The sequence below is a fragment of the Lycium barbarum genome, chromosome 6 (assembly GCF_019175385.1).
Source record: "Lycium barbarum isolate Lr01 chromosome 6, ASM1917538v2, whole genome shotgun sequence".
Classification (NCBI taxonomy): Eukaryota; Viridiplantae; Streptophyta; class Magnoliopsida; order Solanales; family Solanaceae; genus Lycium; species Lycium barbarum.
Genome location: NC_083342.1, coordinates 117,134,521 through 117,150,076, shown reverse-complemented (window position 1 = coordinate 117,150,076; position 15,556 = coordinate 117,134,521). Strand labels below are relative to the sequence as shown.

The following is a 15,556-nucleotide window of genomic DNA, read 5'->3' as shown; positions in this document are numbered from 1 at the left end:
TATATATTTTTTTTTTTGCATTTCGTTGGTAGATCAACGAAATAGGATAATATATATATATATATATATATATATATTATTTTTTTGCATTTCGTGTATTAAAAAACGAAATAAGATAAAAAAAAATAGTTTTATCCTATATGTTGAGAAAATTAGTGAGCTTTATTTTCAAAAATTGAAACCACATAAGTGAAATTGACATTCACAACTACATTACTCCGAAATTTTTATGTTGAAGTCTATTGCGCATCATCATATTATAAGTAAAGAAAACTAAAAATTTCCCGCCAATTTGGGGGAAAATTAAAATTGGAAGAGAAAAAAGAGGTTTTCTAGAAAATCGGCCCGGCCGGCGGTTTGCGCCGCTAGATCTCGGAAAAATATGCAAAATCAAAAAAAAAAAAATTGCATAAATCGGATATCCGAGCGCAAAGTTATGACTGTTTAAAGTTTCACCAATTTACAACTACTCTTTCTCCTATATTTTTTAACTATGTTTTTATCTAATTGAATTAGATTTATATTCAAAATAAAGTTATGTTTTGATTAAAAAATAAAACACGTAAACAGAGTAGTTGTAAATTGGTGAAAGAGTAGTTGTAAATTGGTGAAACTTTAAACAGTCATAACTTTGCGCTCGGATATCCGATTTATGCAAAAAAAAAATTGATTTTGCATATTTTTCCGAGATCTAGCGGCGCAAACCGCCATTAGGCGGTTTGGCCGGGCCGATTTTCTAGAAAACCTCTTTTTTCTCTTCCAATTTTAATTTTCCCCTAAATTGGCGGGAAATTTTTAGTTTTCTTTACTTATAATATGATGATGCGCAATAGACTTCAACATAAAAATTTCGGAGTAATGTAGTTGTGAATGTCAATTTCACTTATGTGGTTTCAATTTTTGAAAATAAAGCTCACTAATTTTCTCAACATATAGGATAAAACTATTTTTTTTTATCTTATTTCGTTTTTTAATACACGAAATGCAAAAAAATAATATATATATATATATATATATATATTATCCTATTTCGTTGATCTACCAACGAAATGCAAAAAAAAAAAAATATATATATATATATATATATATATATTCCAATTTCGTTTTTAGATGAACGAAATAAAATAAAAAAAACTATTTCGAAAATTGATTCACGGAATGCAAAAAAACAAAAAACAGTTTTTTTCATTAATTTCATGAAATGCAAAAAAAAAAAAAAAAAAACCCATTTCGTTGATTAATTAACGAAATGCAAAAAAAAAAACAATTTTTTTCATTAGTTTCACGAATTGCAAAAAAAAAAAAAAAAAAATTGTTGCATTTCGTGAATTGCACAACGAAAAGCAAAAAAAAAAAAAAAAAAATCTTCATTAATTTCATGAAATGCAAAAAAAAAACCAATTTTTTTCATTAGTTTCACGAATTGCAAAAAAAAAAAAAAAAAAATTGTTGCATTTCGTGAATTGCACAACGAAATGCAAAAAAAAAAAAAAAAAAAAAAAAAAAATTTGTTGCATTTCGCTACACATGTAGCGAAATGCAACAATTCATTCGGCACGGAACAGTGTGAGTATGGGTATTTCGTTGGTTATCCAACGAAATACCCATTTTGGTCTAAAAAAAAAAAACATACTATTTTGAGCTAATGGCTGCAAAAATAACCCATTTTGGCTCCGGACTCCTTTAACCGTGAGCCATATTAATTCGAATTTCCGTTACAAGCGTCCATTACCAACAAAAATCCATTCCTAGGATTCGAGCTCGAAATTTTTAATTAAAGGCCGGAAATACTACATTCACCCGAACCATCTCATCACATTTGTTGATGCTCAGTTAAGTGTTAATCGATCTAAGCGTAACTTTCGATCATACGTACCCTCTGTCAAAAGGTAGGCTTGAAGAAGGGATGATCACACAATCTAAATTGCGACTCGAGGGGTTAGTCAAAGTGTGAAACAACTTGATAAATTGATTTACTTAGTCTGGTGTTAGCACCTAAGCACATGACTTAAAGAGGAGAAATGCAAAAAAGTAAAAATAATTAGACAAGGCTAAAAGAAAGAGACATGAGAACTTGGAGACATGAAGCAAACTCTACACATCATAGAAGTTCGTATACACATCATATGTTGCAGGGATCTGCTTCATTCTTCACCTTTTTTTCCTGTTTTAAAAAAGGGGGGAGGGGGCGGGCAATCATCGTGGAATATTTTTCTGTATTCTGTTCACCAGAAGTTTTCAACAAAAATAAGAAACATATTATACCATGACATGAAAGATGAAGCGCCTCGCGAGAACAGGTTAAGCATCAAGATTCATAGGCCGGAGGACGTTCTTGTTTACACTTCATTCATCTTTGTTAGATAGTTCATGTCTTTTCTTCTGTCCTACTTCTACTAGTAAAGTTAGAAGAGCTTCACAAACTTGAGATGCATCAGCCTCCGTTGGGTTATCATTTAATTCAGAATATACCATCCAAGCATGATCCAGTTTCCGTTTTGGCCTAACCACCACTGAGCCAGGGACTTCTGCATCACAACAAGTGACAAGCCCATCACTCTTCTCACCATACCTGATCTGAAGAAGCTGGGCACATGCAGCCATCGCAGCACCAAGAGGCATCACCACGGGAAACTTAGCAGCAGGTTGGGCAGCAGAAAATGTGGGAAGTTCAGCATGTGCCACACGGGATAACGTGGCCAAAACCGCTGGAGAAATGCTGGCCTCCGTTCTGAAGGAAACAACAGGAAGCTCCCTTGGCAAATGGTATTTGCTCAAGAATTTCTTCCTCCTCTCATAAGTCAAATCTTCCAAAGCTTGCATGTCCCCCTTCAAAACAACAGTGGATATTAGAATACCCAACACAAAAGGCAACACTTTGCAAGAAACAATTCCACATATATCTGACACGTGGAGCATGGCATGTTTGGAATTTTTCCTTCCCCCCTTTGCTTTGTGAGAACCATAAAAGCAAACATGCTAAGAACATCCAAGTCAAGAGATATGTATGTTTCAGGACACCAATGTATGTCTTGATGCAAAAGAATCTGGACATTCAACCCATAAACGGCAACGAGTAGAGTAGCTTAAGTCTATTATAAACCCATTTATAAATTCTTATACACCCGATTAGGATAGTTGATATAACACTCTCCCACATGTGTAATCTGATTGAATTTATATTTTTCGATAAAGGTAAAATTTTATTACAATTTTTTTTTTTTTTTTTGGATTTGAATTTTTTTTGCCTCTTTTCTAGGAGGTAGGAGGCGCGAGGCTAATGAAGACGTTTGGAGTCCCCAGAGACGACTGAACAGTAGACGTGCAGCAGATATGCAGAGTAATCTCAACAGGATAAGAAATGAGCCTAGAGTAAGTTACCGACTTGATGGGCTGAATTGAGAAAGAAAAACCCAGAGAAATATAACAAACAGAGAGAAGACAGTCCTAAAACAAGTTCACCATGTTTGACTGTACTCACATGGAAATGAATCTAAGCTATCCAACCCAAAACATGAAAGTAGTCGATAGAGTAGCACAGAATCATTGTAAATCCTCTCCCTCCCTCCTTCTCTCTCTCTCTCTCCCCCTCCCTCCCCCTCTCCCCGTCTCTCCCCCTCTCCCCATATCTCCCCTCTCTCTCTCTCTCTCTCATACACAACAGACAACACATATTTACTTCTGCTGTCATGTCAAGTTTTAAAACCACCACCACCCCTTTTTCGCTTTTTCCCATCACTTGTTGTACACATTTTTCACTGAAAGCCTAACATCCCTGAATCGTATAAACACAAAATTTAGCTCCTCGCTGCTACTATGCTGCAGAAGGTAACTGTATACGCATATATGCAAGGAACCATACAAGACTTTTTGATCACATTCCACACACACAATAAAAAGCCTTCAAATGGGATCTCCCTTTACTTACCTGGCCTAAAGGAACCACTAAGATCTCCTCTTCCGGATTCACTATAACTAATGCCCTCCTAATAACAGCAAGAGTAAAGGTAGACCGCGAGGTTATCTTGGACGAATATTTGATATTCCGTAAGTGCCTTAGTGCTTTTTCAAATTTCATAGTTTGACGACCTAACTTCAGTAGAGATCTACAACAAAATCATTACACACCCACAAATACCTCCGCAAAAAGGGGAAACATTCTGAACCCCAACTTTGAACTTTCATTGAACATCAAGCCGTACTTCCATCATAGTCTTCCGGGCTGCCGTTCCAATTATTTTCTTCAGTTTTCAACAGTCTTTACCTTTAATTTCTTCTGTTTCCCATAAAACAAAGTCCAAGCAATCTTTGAAAGAAAACAAATGCCTATCGTGGGAATCTTATTACTCTTCTTTGAACATGTTGACACATAGCGTGAAACATCAAATTACCCTAGAACTATTGATGGTTTTAGGAATGACAGAGAAATTTCATCTGATTGTACTATACTGGAACAGAAAACAAGACTATCCTACACCAGAACAACAGATGCACATCAATAACAGACAAGCACCAACTAGAGGATATACCTTGATTACTTTACAGATGAGGGTCTCCATAAGCTTGCGAATGTTTACATAATCACCAAGCTGACCTTCTCGTAAAATGTCTGAAGCAATTGGACTTCCACCATATGGACTCTGTGCTAAAACCAGCCCTCCAACCTTATCTTTCAGATCAGTCCAATACATGGAAAGAGCGGCTGCTGCATCGACTCCCCCTTTACTATGTCCAAGAAGCAAGACACGTTTCCTAGAGCCCCAATAAATTTCTTCAATGTAATCTTTAATTTCTCTTGCATTCTTCTCCACAGAGGCCTGCTTATTTTATGTTCGGTGGTATTAGAGAAAGCAGTAAACTGCACACATGGTTTACAAATAAGAGGGATACCTATACCTCGCTATGAATTTTGGCTATATGACAAGTGAGTCCCATTTTTGAAAAGCTTGTTTTTGTATTGACAAAGTAAAGTGGTCCATGATTGCTAAAGAGACCTGCATAGAGAAGAGAAGACCAGCAAATATCAGGACATATGCTACTAAAGATGACTAGCTTGCTCATAACTTCAAGACACCTTGAACGATAAGATCAATTTTCCAATATCCCCTAATAATTAATAATTAAAAGATCATGAATAAAGCATGACCCTAAATATGGTCAAAGACAAGTGCAGGCAAATCAGGGGAAAACAATTCACATAATTGTACTGATACAAGAGACTGTTGGCACAGTACAACTGATACGCTTTCCATATATGAGGCAGATCTAGTTTCAAACTTTAACCATTTTGGTTGTTTACTATCACTATTGATTGGAAGAAAGGGCTTTTACCTGGAACTAACAAGTAAACCATTGAGTTTGGTAATCCATGTAGCCCATGCCTGAAATAAAAAGATCAGAACAGGCCTAACTGTGTCCAAGTTGGCAGTTGCATTAAATTTGCACATCAAGTAGTGTTTTTACCTAATATCATCAATGATTTCCACAAATCTATCAGTTTGATCTTCAACCGGAGGCATGTGTGAAGCACGTTGTAGCCATCCAATATCATCAGCTGACCCACGAACTGTCCTTCTCACCCTCTCTATAAGGCTAAAAATAAAATGCAAAAATCATGAAAAAGTACTTCAATACGCACACGATTATACCAACAGGTAGTACCACCAATATCAACTGTTCTATAAAATCAGTAAAGCAAAAAATAGAAAAATTCTTGACTGCAAGAAAGGAATATGACAGCTTCCAAGGTTCTCTAAGTTGAGTTTTACGGAAAACCAGCAGCTTCTATGTAGTTTCAGTTATACATACATGAGTATGTATAACAATCATATGATCTGGCAATTTAACATACCAAATATGAATCCATTCAGATAATCATACCCTTGGAAAATGGAAATGCCATTTGAGCTGGTATTCGTTGAAAGAACCTGCGTACTGGAACCCTCAGATAGGTCCTCTGAGTGCATGGCTGCATTACCACTTTGGGAAGATTTTCTAGATAAGGTCCTGCTTAATCCTTCATGGAGAAGTGGAGCATCAACAGATGATTCACTTCCACTTGAAGAAGCAGCATTGAAGGCCGGGGATCCTCTAGTTTCTGCAGAACCAAATGTAATCATCTCCTGGCCACCTAAGCCTCTGGAGGCAGGTTCTGTTACAGTTGGAAGCAGGAAAAAACATCATACAAGCACTAAATTGATAACCTCTAACAGCTCATCAAATTCTAGGAGAACCAGAAAGGAAAATATTTGCTCACACCACAGGTCAGAGTTATTATCATGTCATTAATATATATGATCATGTCGCATCTTATGTGGAGGGGGAAAACAAAAAAGGAAAGAAAAGTTTAAAATCTCAATTCCTAATTTCTAAAGCCTGAACCTAAAAATTTAGTGGTGCTAAGATACACTGTTCCAATTCAAAACGGACATGAACCAAGTATGCAAGCAAAAGAATAGGACACTCATTTCTCGCTCACTTAAAAGATAAACAACACCTTTCAATCATGTCACACCACAAATCAAGGCATCTCTTAAGTGTTTATAATCAACAGTTTCACATGTCCCATTAGCTTTTTCCATATAATTCGCATGGGAAGTCTAAACTGGAAGATATTCCTTGGATACAATTGGCAATAAATTCAGAAAGGAAACTTTTTCTTAATATTCTAAAACAACAAAATAGAAGAGTTTTAAAAGTAGATATTCTAAAACACATGAAGTATGCAAAATATTGATGGATCAAAAACGACCCAACAACCTATCTCAACCAATCATCACTAAATGATTTCGGGAAATAAACTTAATAAGGGCAAAGAAAAGGAATGCACAAAAAAGTTCATGAAGCTCACCAGAAGAATCCATGAAACAACGAGTAAATAAAGATGTCGTCTCGGAAAGATAGGAAGCAGCATCATTGAGAGCCGGCACAGAGGTAAGTAGCTGGGGGATAACCCTATTGTTTCTTAAAGAACTGTCATTAGCCTGCCATAAAAAGGGGACCGCATGAAGTTCAAATAATAAAAGACAAGAAAAACTTTTAGAAGGTAAGGGACCAAATGCTTCAGAACAGTAGGTAGAGGATTATCAATAGACATGTACACTAAGAAAAGAAGATAAAATACAAGTTATATCTGATAAAAGTAAACTTTAGCCCTTAGTTCTTGGACAAATTGTTGATATCCGATCATAGTACAAGTTCGCATAAGTGACAGTGACCTTGCCATGTATTTGAGATATTAATTCACGGAGTAACATGACTGGAAGAAAAATCAGAAATGTCAAACGCAGGTAGGGATGATAATGGGCCAAACTTTTGCAGTTATGCTTATCTAGGCTGCCTACGTATAGGGGTTGGTGTGAGTAGAAATGTGTATTTGGCAATAAAGAGGATATGTGGGCACTGTTGGAATTCTTAACCACTCAGTCCTCCACCACAGTTTTTCCGTTCTGTTGCAAATCTTGTTTGACCTAATTTCACATCAATAAAGGGGGTTGAGTATACAGGATTGGCCTTAGGTTACATTGCCTGCATGGCTTAAGTATTAGTTGAAGCTTGTAACGTCACCTGCCTCATATCAGAAACTATTTTTTTCACGGCACGCAACCCCTAAGAAGTTAGCCAGTGGTTCTGCATAAATTACTGGAGGCTAACCCCAAACATGGTGAAAAATGGAGTGTGTGAATGAAACAACAAGATGTCCGTATGTTTAGCAACCATTTATAAGGTACACAATATATTCCTCTTTTCTTTGAGAAGTAACTACACAATATAGGTCCTTAATATATTTGATTCCTTCACCCTACAGTTCAGATATTTAGAACACTTGCTTTTCCTTAATATATTTAACCTTAGCTCTGGTGACAGGGCCTGGCTTTTCCTTGATTTTGGTTTGATTAAAAAGTTGTTGTTTTGTTATGCACTTAAATTTCAAGTACTTCAGTTGTTTTAATTTTCTGAACAAACTTAGGAGTGTTATTACGCTTCCTCTCGCTCCCCGTTACCATCTCCGATCAACTATGAAGTACAACTATGCAATGTATGATAGCATTGCATTCCTTACCACCAATAATCTTTTAATGCTTTCCTAAAAGGAGCAAGTTAATACAAGATTGCTTACAAATTATTGAGCAGAAACCATAGAAATGTCTTATCACAAGGCGCAAAGGTTTTTCCACGTAGCAGATATAAATAAAGGTTCAAGAATTAAAAATTTAATCGGACAATATACTTCTCATCCTTACTTTCTCCCACCTCAAAGTCCTAAGTTTCCATCACTTGAAGTCTCAAATCCGCCCCTAACTATCTTCACTGTTTTCCATATACTCTGTTTATTAGCAGCACTGCATATTATTTTAAGGCCCCGTTTGTCCATAGATACCCAAAAAAAAATCACTTTTTTTTGGAATTTTGGAGTTGGAGTTGGAGTTGGAGTTGTGTTTGGCCATAGTTTTTGAAATTGTAGTTTTTGGTGAAATGAAAAAGTGAAAAAAGTTTGAAAAACAAGTTTTTTGAAATTTTTGGTATTCCGGAATACAACTTCAAGTTGTATTCGAAATTCTCATGGCCAAACCCTAATTCCGGAAAAAAGTGACAAAAACATTTCCGGAATAAAGCGAATAATTCTTATGGCCAAACGGGGGCTAAAAATTTGTGAAAGAATGGAGGTCAAGACTGAGCTTCTGTCAGGTCAAGACTAAACTCAGAGACGTGTTCTGAGTGTCAGATGTCTTGGTTGATCTGTGGCTGTCTGATCTGGACTCTTGGGTAGAAGTTTGTTTTCCCACTTAATTGACTTTATATAGCTACCCTTCGAGGAAGAAGTAAAAATTGATAAGGTGGACAAGCCACTAATTATGATTCAATAATTTGATAATGACCAACCAGAAACCCTGTCCATGCATTGTCGAAAAAAAGAAAAACTCAGACTTAAAGAAGAATCACATAACATTGTAACTCCATCCATGACATGGTCCTTGCGGGTGACAATCCCAAACAACCCTGGTACTAGAAATCTAGAGGACGTTCAAGTGGATGTGCTACCGAGGGTCTCTCGGAAACAGCCATCCTACCTTGGTAGGAGTAAGGTCTGCGTACATTATACACTCCCCAGACCCCAAGATGTGGGATTTTTTCACTGGGCTGTTGTTGTTGTTGTTGTTGTTGTTGTTGTTCAAGTGGATGTGCTAGTAACCAAAAACTATCAGGTTAGTTAACGTGCAGCCAATCATCTGACATCGGAGCATAAAAGGCATATTCGTCCCCACTCTGGAAACGGAGATACCCACATTAATAGCAGGTCTGATTCCAGAATTGAATAGCTAGGCGGAACAGAAGATTTGTCCATCGGTAATGGAAATACTTCAAGAGTTCAACAACTAATACATTCTTCAACAAATTGAGAGAGCAGGGAAGGAATGCCACAAGAAATATGTTAATTGAAGCTGAAAGAAGCCAAACCAACACATCCAAATTCACAGCCACGATACGAAACCTAAGTTAAAAGGTCATCTGAATTACAGTGACTTGAATACTCTTAAAGCAAAAATCACATGGATGTACTACTATATCAAAAAAAGATTACATGGGTGTACTAGGAAATCTACAAACAGCTACTCCCTCCTTTCCAATTTATGTGAAGGTATTTGATGGGGCACGGAGTATAAGAATAAGAGGAAGACTTTAGAAACTTGGGGCCTAAAACAAGCCATAACTATTTGTGTGGCTATGAGTCATCTCATTGAGGGTAAAATGGAGGTTTAAAATTAAATTATTACTAAATATAGAAAGGTGTCATTCTCTTTTAGACCGACTAACAAAGGAATAATGGCACATAAACTGAGACATACGGAGTAATAATCTCCGGTCATCTTACCAGAAATGTGTGATCAAAAGGAGCGACATTTTGAAATAGACTTATCAGATGGGACAAGCCTGAATCGCTAGACAAAAAATGTGATGGACGTTGTTTCTGGAATTGCAAGAAACTGTGCTGGAGGAGGAATTATAAGGGATGCTATATGGAAAATTATCAAAGCACATTCAATCCCTTTATGTTCGGGATACAACTTTAACGCGGAGAGCAAAGTGATGAAGTGTGGTCTAGAGCTCTGCAACTTGAAATGGTGTAAAATTTGACTCTACACTCCATTACTCAAGTAAAGATTGATATAGTGAATATCCACACCAGGAGGGCATTGTATGATACTGAATATATCAAAAAACTTCTACCCCTGCCAGGGGCAAATTACAAAAACATTCCATATACGCAAACATCACAGCAAATGCATATGCGAAGTACCATTAACTGATCCAAGAACCACTGGAACCATGAAGACTTTCCTTTTTTTGCACTTAAGTTTCAAACAAACTAGATGAAATGCAATATCACCATACTCAGGTTTAGACTACACATACTGTTCTACTCAAAATGTACCTTTTTGAAGGATTTAAACATTAATACTTGTATTTAGCATAAAACTGGTAATAGTCTGCCAAAAAAAAAAAAAAAAAAACTACCATTAAATTTGATTTCTTTTTTTTTTTTTTAAATAATGAGTAATAGTGGGTGAAAGCATCTTACCACAAAGGGCTCTCTCGACTCCTGTGTTGTGTTGTTACGTCTGTCCATATTATAAAACTCACTGCTAAAGATATAAAAAATAAAAAATTGAAGCCATAACCAAAATTTAAGTAACAAATATGAAAACCCATCAAAAGGGGGCGGACAATTCCAACATAAAAATGCTATCTTTAATGAACAAAATCTCAAACTTTGTTAGTGAAATTAATATTTGAAAGACATTTAAAAAAAAAAAAAACTCAAATTCAGAGTATATTAACAGAAGTAGTACCTTTAATTAGCAGAAGAGATTGAAATGAGGTTTGGCAATTTTACGATTCTGAAAAAACAAATAGTATTTTAATTGCTTTTAACCACAAAATAGGAGGCTGATAGAGAAAGGGTAAATAAATTGCTTAATTGCCAAGCAATGCCAAAGTTAACCGAACACTCCATTAAAACGTCGTCGTATATGGTCATTTCTTTCAAATTATGAAGAAAACGACGGTTGACGGTTACGCTTAGCGGAATGGAGATCATGCACCGCCCTATTTTTGGGCTGGGCTGGGCCCATACCTGGGGTAGTTGGACTAATCTTCAAATCAAACATACATCTTCATCCACTTATTTGACTTTCTTTTCTTAAAAAAAATCCCTTTTAAATATTAATTTTTGTTCATCAAATCATTTTTTTTCTTATTGAATACCACTTCCAAAAGGATAAAAGAGAGATTTTAATTATGAATAAAAATTTATATGATAATTTAATCAATTTTAATTTGTATCAGGATTACTTGATACGATATAAATTTAAATCATCATTGATAAACTAGTTAACATGTTACTTTTCATTTTGTTTCAAGATAAGTGATGTTTCATAAAATCAAGAAAGCATTGTTTTTTTTTTCCTTTCAATTTTATCCTTATTTAAATAAGCAAATTTATACATAAAGAATAAATCATTACAGATCTACTTTTTCAAAGCATTTGATTAAAGGTAAGTTAGTAAGAACATTTCTACTTTCTAGAAGTGCGTAGTTTTCTTAAGAAATGTGTCCAAGCTAAAAATCACTTATTATGAAGAGAAAAGACATGTTTTAACTCCTGAACTTGGCACGAAAATTCACTTTAGCAACTAAATTAACTTCTATTTATTTACCTCCCTTAACAACTTACGTTTCAATTGTTTTCCACCCTAAAAAAATAATACCACTCTCACAATGGGAGGTGTATTATACTCGCGCCACGTCATTGCCACATCATTTCCATGTCAAAATTACCAACACATCATTTTTTATTTTTCTTTTATTATTTTTTTCTTTCTCTTTCTTCTTCTTTCTCCTCATCGTCATCCTACTTTTATCAACCACCATGCCGCTGCTACAGCCACCGCCGCAAAAAAATGGACGAACTGCCCTTAAAAAAAAATCATCACCATCATCTTTAACCCACACCCACCATCATCTCACCACCAAATTTCATCAAATTCCTTAAAAGCAAAAAAATCACCACCACCATCTTTAACCCACATCCACAACCACCACCATTTATAGCAAACCCATTTCTTCCACCACCATTATTAGCAAATCCATTTCTTCCATAACTTATTTTTGAAAGAAAATCAAAATACCACATCCACAACCACCACCATTTCTAGCAAACTCATTTCTTCCACTATCATTATTAGCGAACCATTTCTTCCATAACTTTATTTTTTAAAGAAAATCAAAATTGTCACATCCACAACCACCACCATTTCTAGCAAACCCATTTCTTCCACCACCATTATTAGCAAATCCATTTCTTCCATAACTTATTTTTGAAAGAAAATCAAAATACCACATCCACAACCACCACCATTTCTAGCAAACTCATTTCTTCCACTACCATTATTAGCGAACCATTTCTTCCATAACTTTATTTTTTAAAGAAAATCAAAATTGTCACATCCACAACCACCACCATTTCTAGCAAACTCATTTCTTCCGTAACTTTATTTTTGAAAGAAAATCAATTTTATAAACATTCACGTTTGCAGGCTTGTTACATTTCTTTTGATATAAGTAAAGGCTTGTTACATTTCTTTTGATAAGTAAAGGCTTGTTACATTCATTCATATCCATGTTTCATGTACCTACAGTTCTTCCTAAAGGACAACTAAACAAGCAGTTGCATAGGGGAGACATGTATCAACGGATGAATCAAACATAACGTTTCTTGAATAATGTATGTCTCTTGGTTGGATCTTTAAGCTTGCTTTTACCAAGGCCAGCTGGGGGGGGGGGGGGGGGGGGGGCTGTGGAGTGGGAAGAAAAACAGCTGGGGCCGGGGCTGTGGAGTGGAAAGAAGATGATGGGTGGGGTTGTGGAGTGGGAGAGGGATTGTGAATGAAGATGCTGATGATTTTTATTTTTATTTTATTTTTTAATTGTATAATGTTTATTTTATTTTTAATTGTATAACTTTTATTTTATTTTTAAATTTATAATAACATATATATGAGCGGGTCCACTTTTTTTATTTTCACTCTCTTAATTTTTTTTTTTTGTCACGTCAGCATTTAGGGTGGAAAATAATTAAAACGTAAGTTGTTAAGGGGGTAAATAAATAGAAGTTAAGTTTAGTTGTTAAAGTGAGTTTTCGTGACAAGTTCAGGGGTTAAAACATGTCTTTTCTCTATTATGAAACAGATGGAGTATAGGATAATAACCTTAAGAAAAGCTGAGTAACATGTTCGAGCCAATAAAATTATACTGAACAAGTAAACAAGCATGTAAACATTGTTAAACACCACAATGGACAAAATTTGACAAACTTTCTCCATTAATGTTCTTTCATTTGTCACGTGACATTCTTCCATAGTTCCAACAACTTAAAAATTGCATGAGTTATAAACTCATGTCTTTCTTATTTCAGCTTCATATAGAAATAAAAATAAAAATAAAAAGTGAAACATCTTTGTTCTGTCTAAAGACAGTACAAAGAAAATGAACAACCTAATATCTTAAAAGTTAAAACAAACTTGTTAAGTCATAACATGATATTATAGTCTTAGAGACTCTTAAGGAGGATGCCTTCAAAGGTAATTCCAGGACCAAATGCTAAAGCAAGTCCCCATTCTTCACCCCCATCTTTCTTATTCTTCAACTCTTCCCTCATATACTCCATCACATAGAATATAGTATTGCTACTCACATTCCCAAAATCCATCAATGCCCTTCTGCTACAATCCAATTTATCACTTTGTAACTTCAGCGTGTTCTCCAATCTGTTAAGTATAGCCGGTCCGCCCGGATGTACAGCCCAAAACAAGTCATTGTACTTGGTTTCCTCCTTTTGATCACCTTTTTTTGCTATCAATTTCTTGCAGAATTCCTCAATGTTGTCCTGAATTTTCTCAGGAAGGTCCCTCCCTAACTTGAAGTTTATCCCTTCTTCAGTAAGTCGCCCATCGATCACGTTCTTTGTCCCTGGCAAGAATTGCTGAGTTGCAAAATTCAGCTCCATGAAAGGGGATTCTTTTCCCACAATTGGCTCAGTTCCAATTATAACAGCAGCAGCTCCGTCCCCAAAAAGTGCAGCACCAACAAGATCATATGGCCTAGCATTATTTGGTGGCCTAAATCCAAGAATTGTAGTTTCAGAAGTTGTCAACAAAACTCTGCTTCCTGGATTGTTTTCAGCTATATCTTTAGCAACTCTAAGCCCTGTGACACCACCATAACATCCCAAAAAATATAGCATTACGCGTCCAACATCACACCTCAATCCGAGCTCTGTAGCAAGGTGAAGATCACCACCTGGTAAGCGTATTTCGCTTGAAGAAACGTAAACAATATGAGTGATTTCATCAGTTGATCTTCCCCATTCCTTGATGCAAGCTTGGCTTGCTTGTTTTGCCATTTCAACAACTGCTGGATTTGCAATTTCTAGCCTTTGCCTGATTGTTGGTGTGCCTTCAGTGGCTAGTTCTGGATACTTCTCCAAAATTTCCTTTGACATCACTGTGTATCTTGTCTTCACAGTAGTAGTTTTGCCTACATAAAAATAATCAAAACAGGAACAACATGGAAAACTGACTAAAAAATACTACTAAAGAAGAGTTCAACTCATATATACTCTAACATTGTACTGTCAAGTCAATAATTACAGGTAACCGTCAGATTAGTAACCTGGAAAATAGGACAGTTTTCTGCTACAACACGTTAAAATACCCTAACATTGTAAAAACTCTTTATGATGTCAGTGCATATAAGTTAAATTTATCAAAGAAAATGGATAATATAAGCATGAAAAATTAATATAAAGCAATTCTTGCTTACAAAGGCGCTCTAATTTCTCCTTAATTGCCAAATCTTGACAGTTGGTATCGCGAATGTAGCCTTCAACCAAGCAATCCTGAGGGACAAGTTGTGGAGGGAAAGCTTTGCCCATTGCAAGAATAGTGGCTTTTCCCGGAGTAGGAAGGCGCCGTGATGGTTGAAAAGAGTGGTTAGATGCACCATTAACATTCTTGTTGTTCTGTGACATATTGGCTAAATTTGCAATTACGCTGAGAGTATGTGACTTGAGATTGCTGCTGTTATGATGAGATCTTTGGTATGAGACTGTTTCAAACATGCTGGATGAAGAAGTATAAATGGAGAGCTAAATTCATTGTTGGAGAAAAGTTGGTATAATTGTGTGAAGAAAACTTATGGCATGACAAAATTTAAAACTAGTACATGCTTAAGGGATGCAGATCATTTTAATATTTAATGATTGAGTTCTTGTGGCTGGTTTAATTAGTGTGAAGATATAAATAAAATGAAAGTAATCTTTACCTTTCTTTCACCTGCTTTTTTCTTTTTCTAATTCTTTCATGTTGTTCCAGATTTTCCACTTAGTCATATTGTTCAAATGTTAATTGTATACACATATTTTTTGTTGCCTTCTTATGTTTCATTTCTTATGTTGTTCTTCTCCTGGTACTTGTAAGATTGCACGGCATATACA

At 35.6% G+C, this 15,556-nt stretch overlaps 2 protein-coding genes across 6 annotated transcripts; both read right to left on the bottom strand.

Annotated features, from left to right (window-relative positions):
* Positions 1–2,074: 2,074 nt before the first annotated feature.
* On the bottom strand, positions 2,075–11,155 carry LOC132645767 (uncharacterized). Of its 5 annotated transcripts, none has more exons than XM_060362958.1 (10): positions 11,138–11,155; positions 10,854–10,901; positions 10,583–10,646; positions 6,851–6,983; positions 5,881–6,151; positions 5,464–5,592; positions 5,332–5,381; positions 4,897–4,994; positions 4,530–4,817; positions 2,075–2,829 (listed from the first exon to the last, which is right to left on the bottom strand). In XM_060362958.1, exons 3-10 carry the CDS (start codon positions 10,628–10,630, stop codon positions 2,347–2,349), a joined length of 1,500 nt encoding a protein of 499 aa, XP_060218941.1. In that variant the 5' UTR covers positions 10,631–10,646; positions 10,854–10,901; positions 11,138–11,155; the 3' UTR covers positions 2,075–2,346. The 5 variants fall into 5 exon arrangements, with proteins under 5 accessions (XP_060218941.1, XP_060218942.1, XP_060218943.1 ...); XM_060362959.1 differs by lacking the exon at positions 11,138–11,155 and adding an exon at positions 10,436–10,490 and having other exon boundaries at positions 10,854–11,120; XM_060362960.1 differs by lacking the exon at positions 11,138–11,155 and adding an exon at positions 10,436–10,490 and having other exon boundaries at positions 10,583–10,643; positions 10,854–11,120.
* Positions 11,156–12,955: 1,800 nt separating this feature from the next.
* LOC132600047 (type III polyketide synthase A) lies at positions 12,956–15,307 on the bottom strand. Its single transcript, XM_060313178.1, has 2 exons — positions 14,884–15,307; positions 12,956–14,598 (listed from the first exon to the last, which is right to left on the bottom strand). The coding sequence occupies exons 1-2, from the start codon at positions 15,179–15,181 to the stop codon at positions 13,613–13,615; spliced, it is 1,284 nt and encodes a 427-aa protein (XP_060169161.1). The 5' UTR covers positions 15,182–15,307; the 3' UTR covers positions 12,956–13,612.
* Positions 15,308–15,556: the final 249 nt, after the last annotated feature.

Coding starts and splice junctions, on each gene's coding strand:
- LOC132645767 (XM_060362958.1), bottom strand. CDS start 10,630: ATGGACAGACGTAACAACACAACACAGGAGTCGAGAGAGCCCTTTGTG. Junction 5,593..5,880: donor GGCATTTCCATTTTCCAAGG/GTATGATTATCT, acceptor TTTTATTTTTAG/CCTTATAGAGAGGGTGAGAA. Junction 2,830..4,529: donor TCATCTGTAAAGTAATCAAG/GTATATCCTCTA, acceptor GTTGTTTTGAAG/GGGGACATGCAAGCTTTGGA.
- LOC132600047 (XM_060313178.1), bottom strand. CDS start 15,181: ATGTTTGAAACAGTCTCATACCAAAGATCTCATCATAACAGCAGCAAT. Junction 14,599..14,883: donor GGAGAAATTAGAGCGCCTTT/GTAAGCAAGAAT, acceptor ATTTTTATGTAG/GCAAAACTACTACTGTGAAG.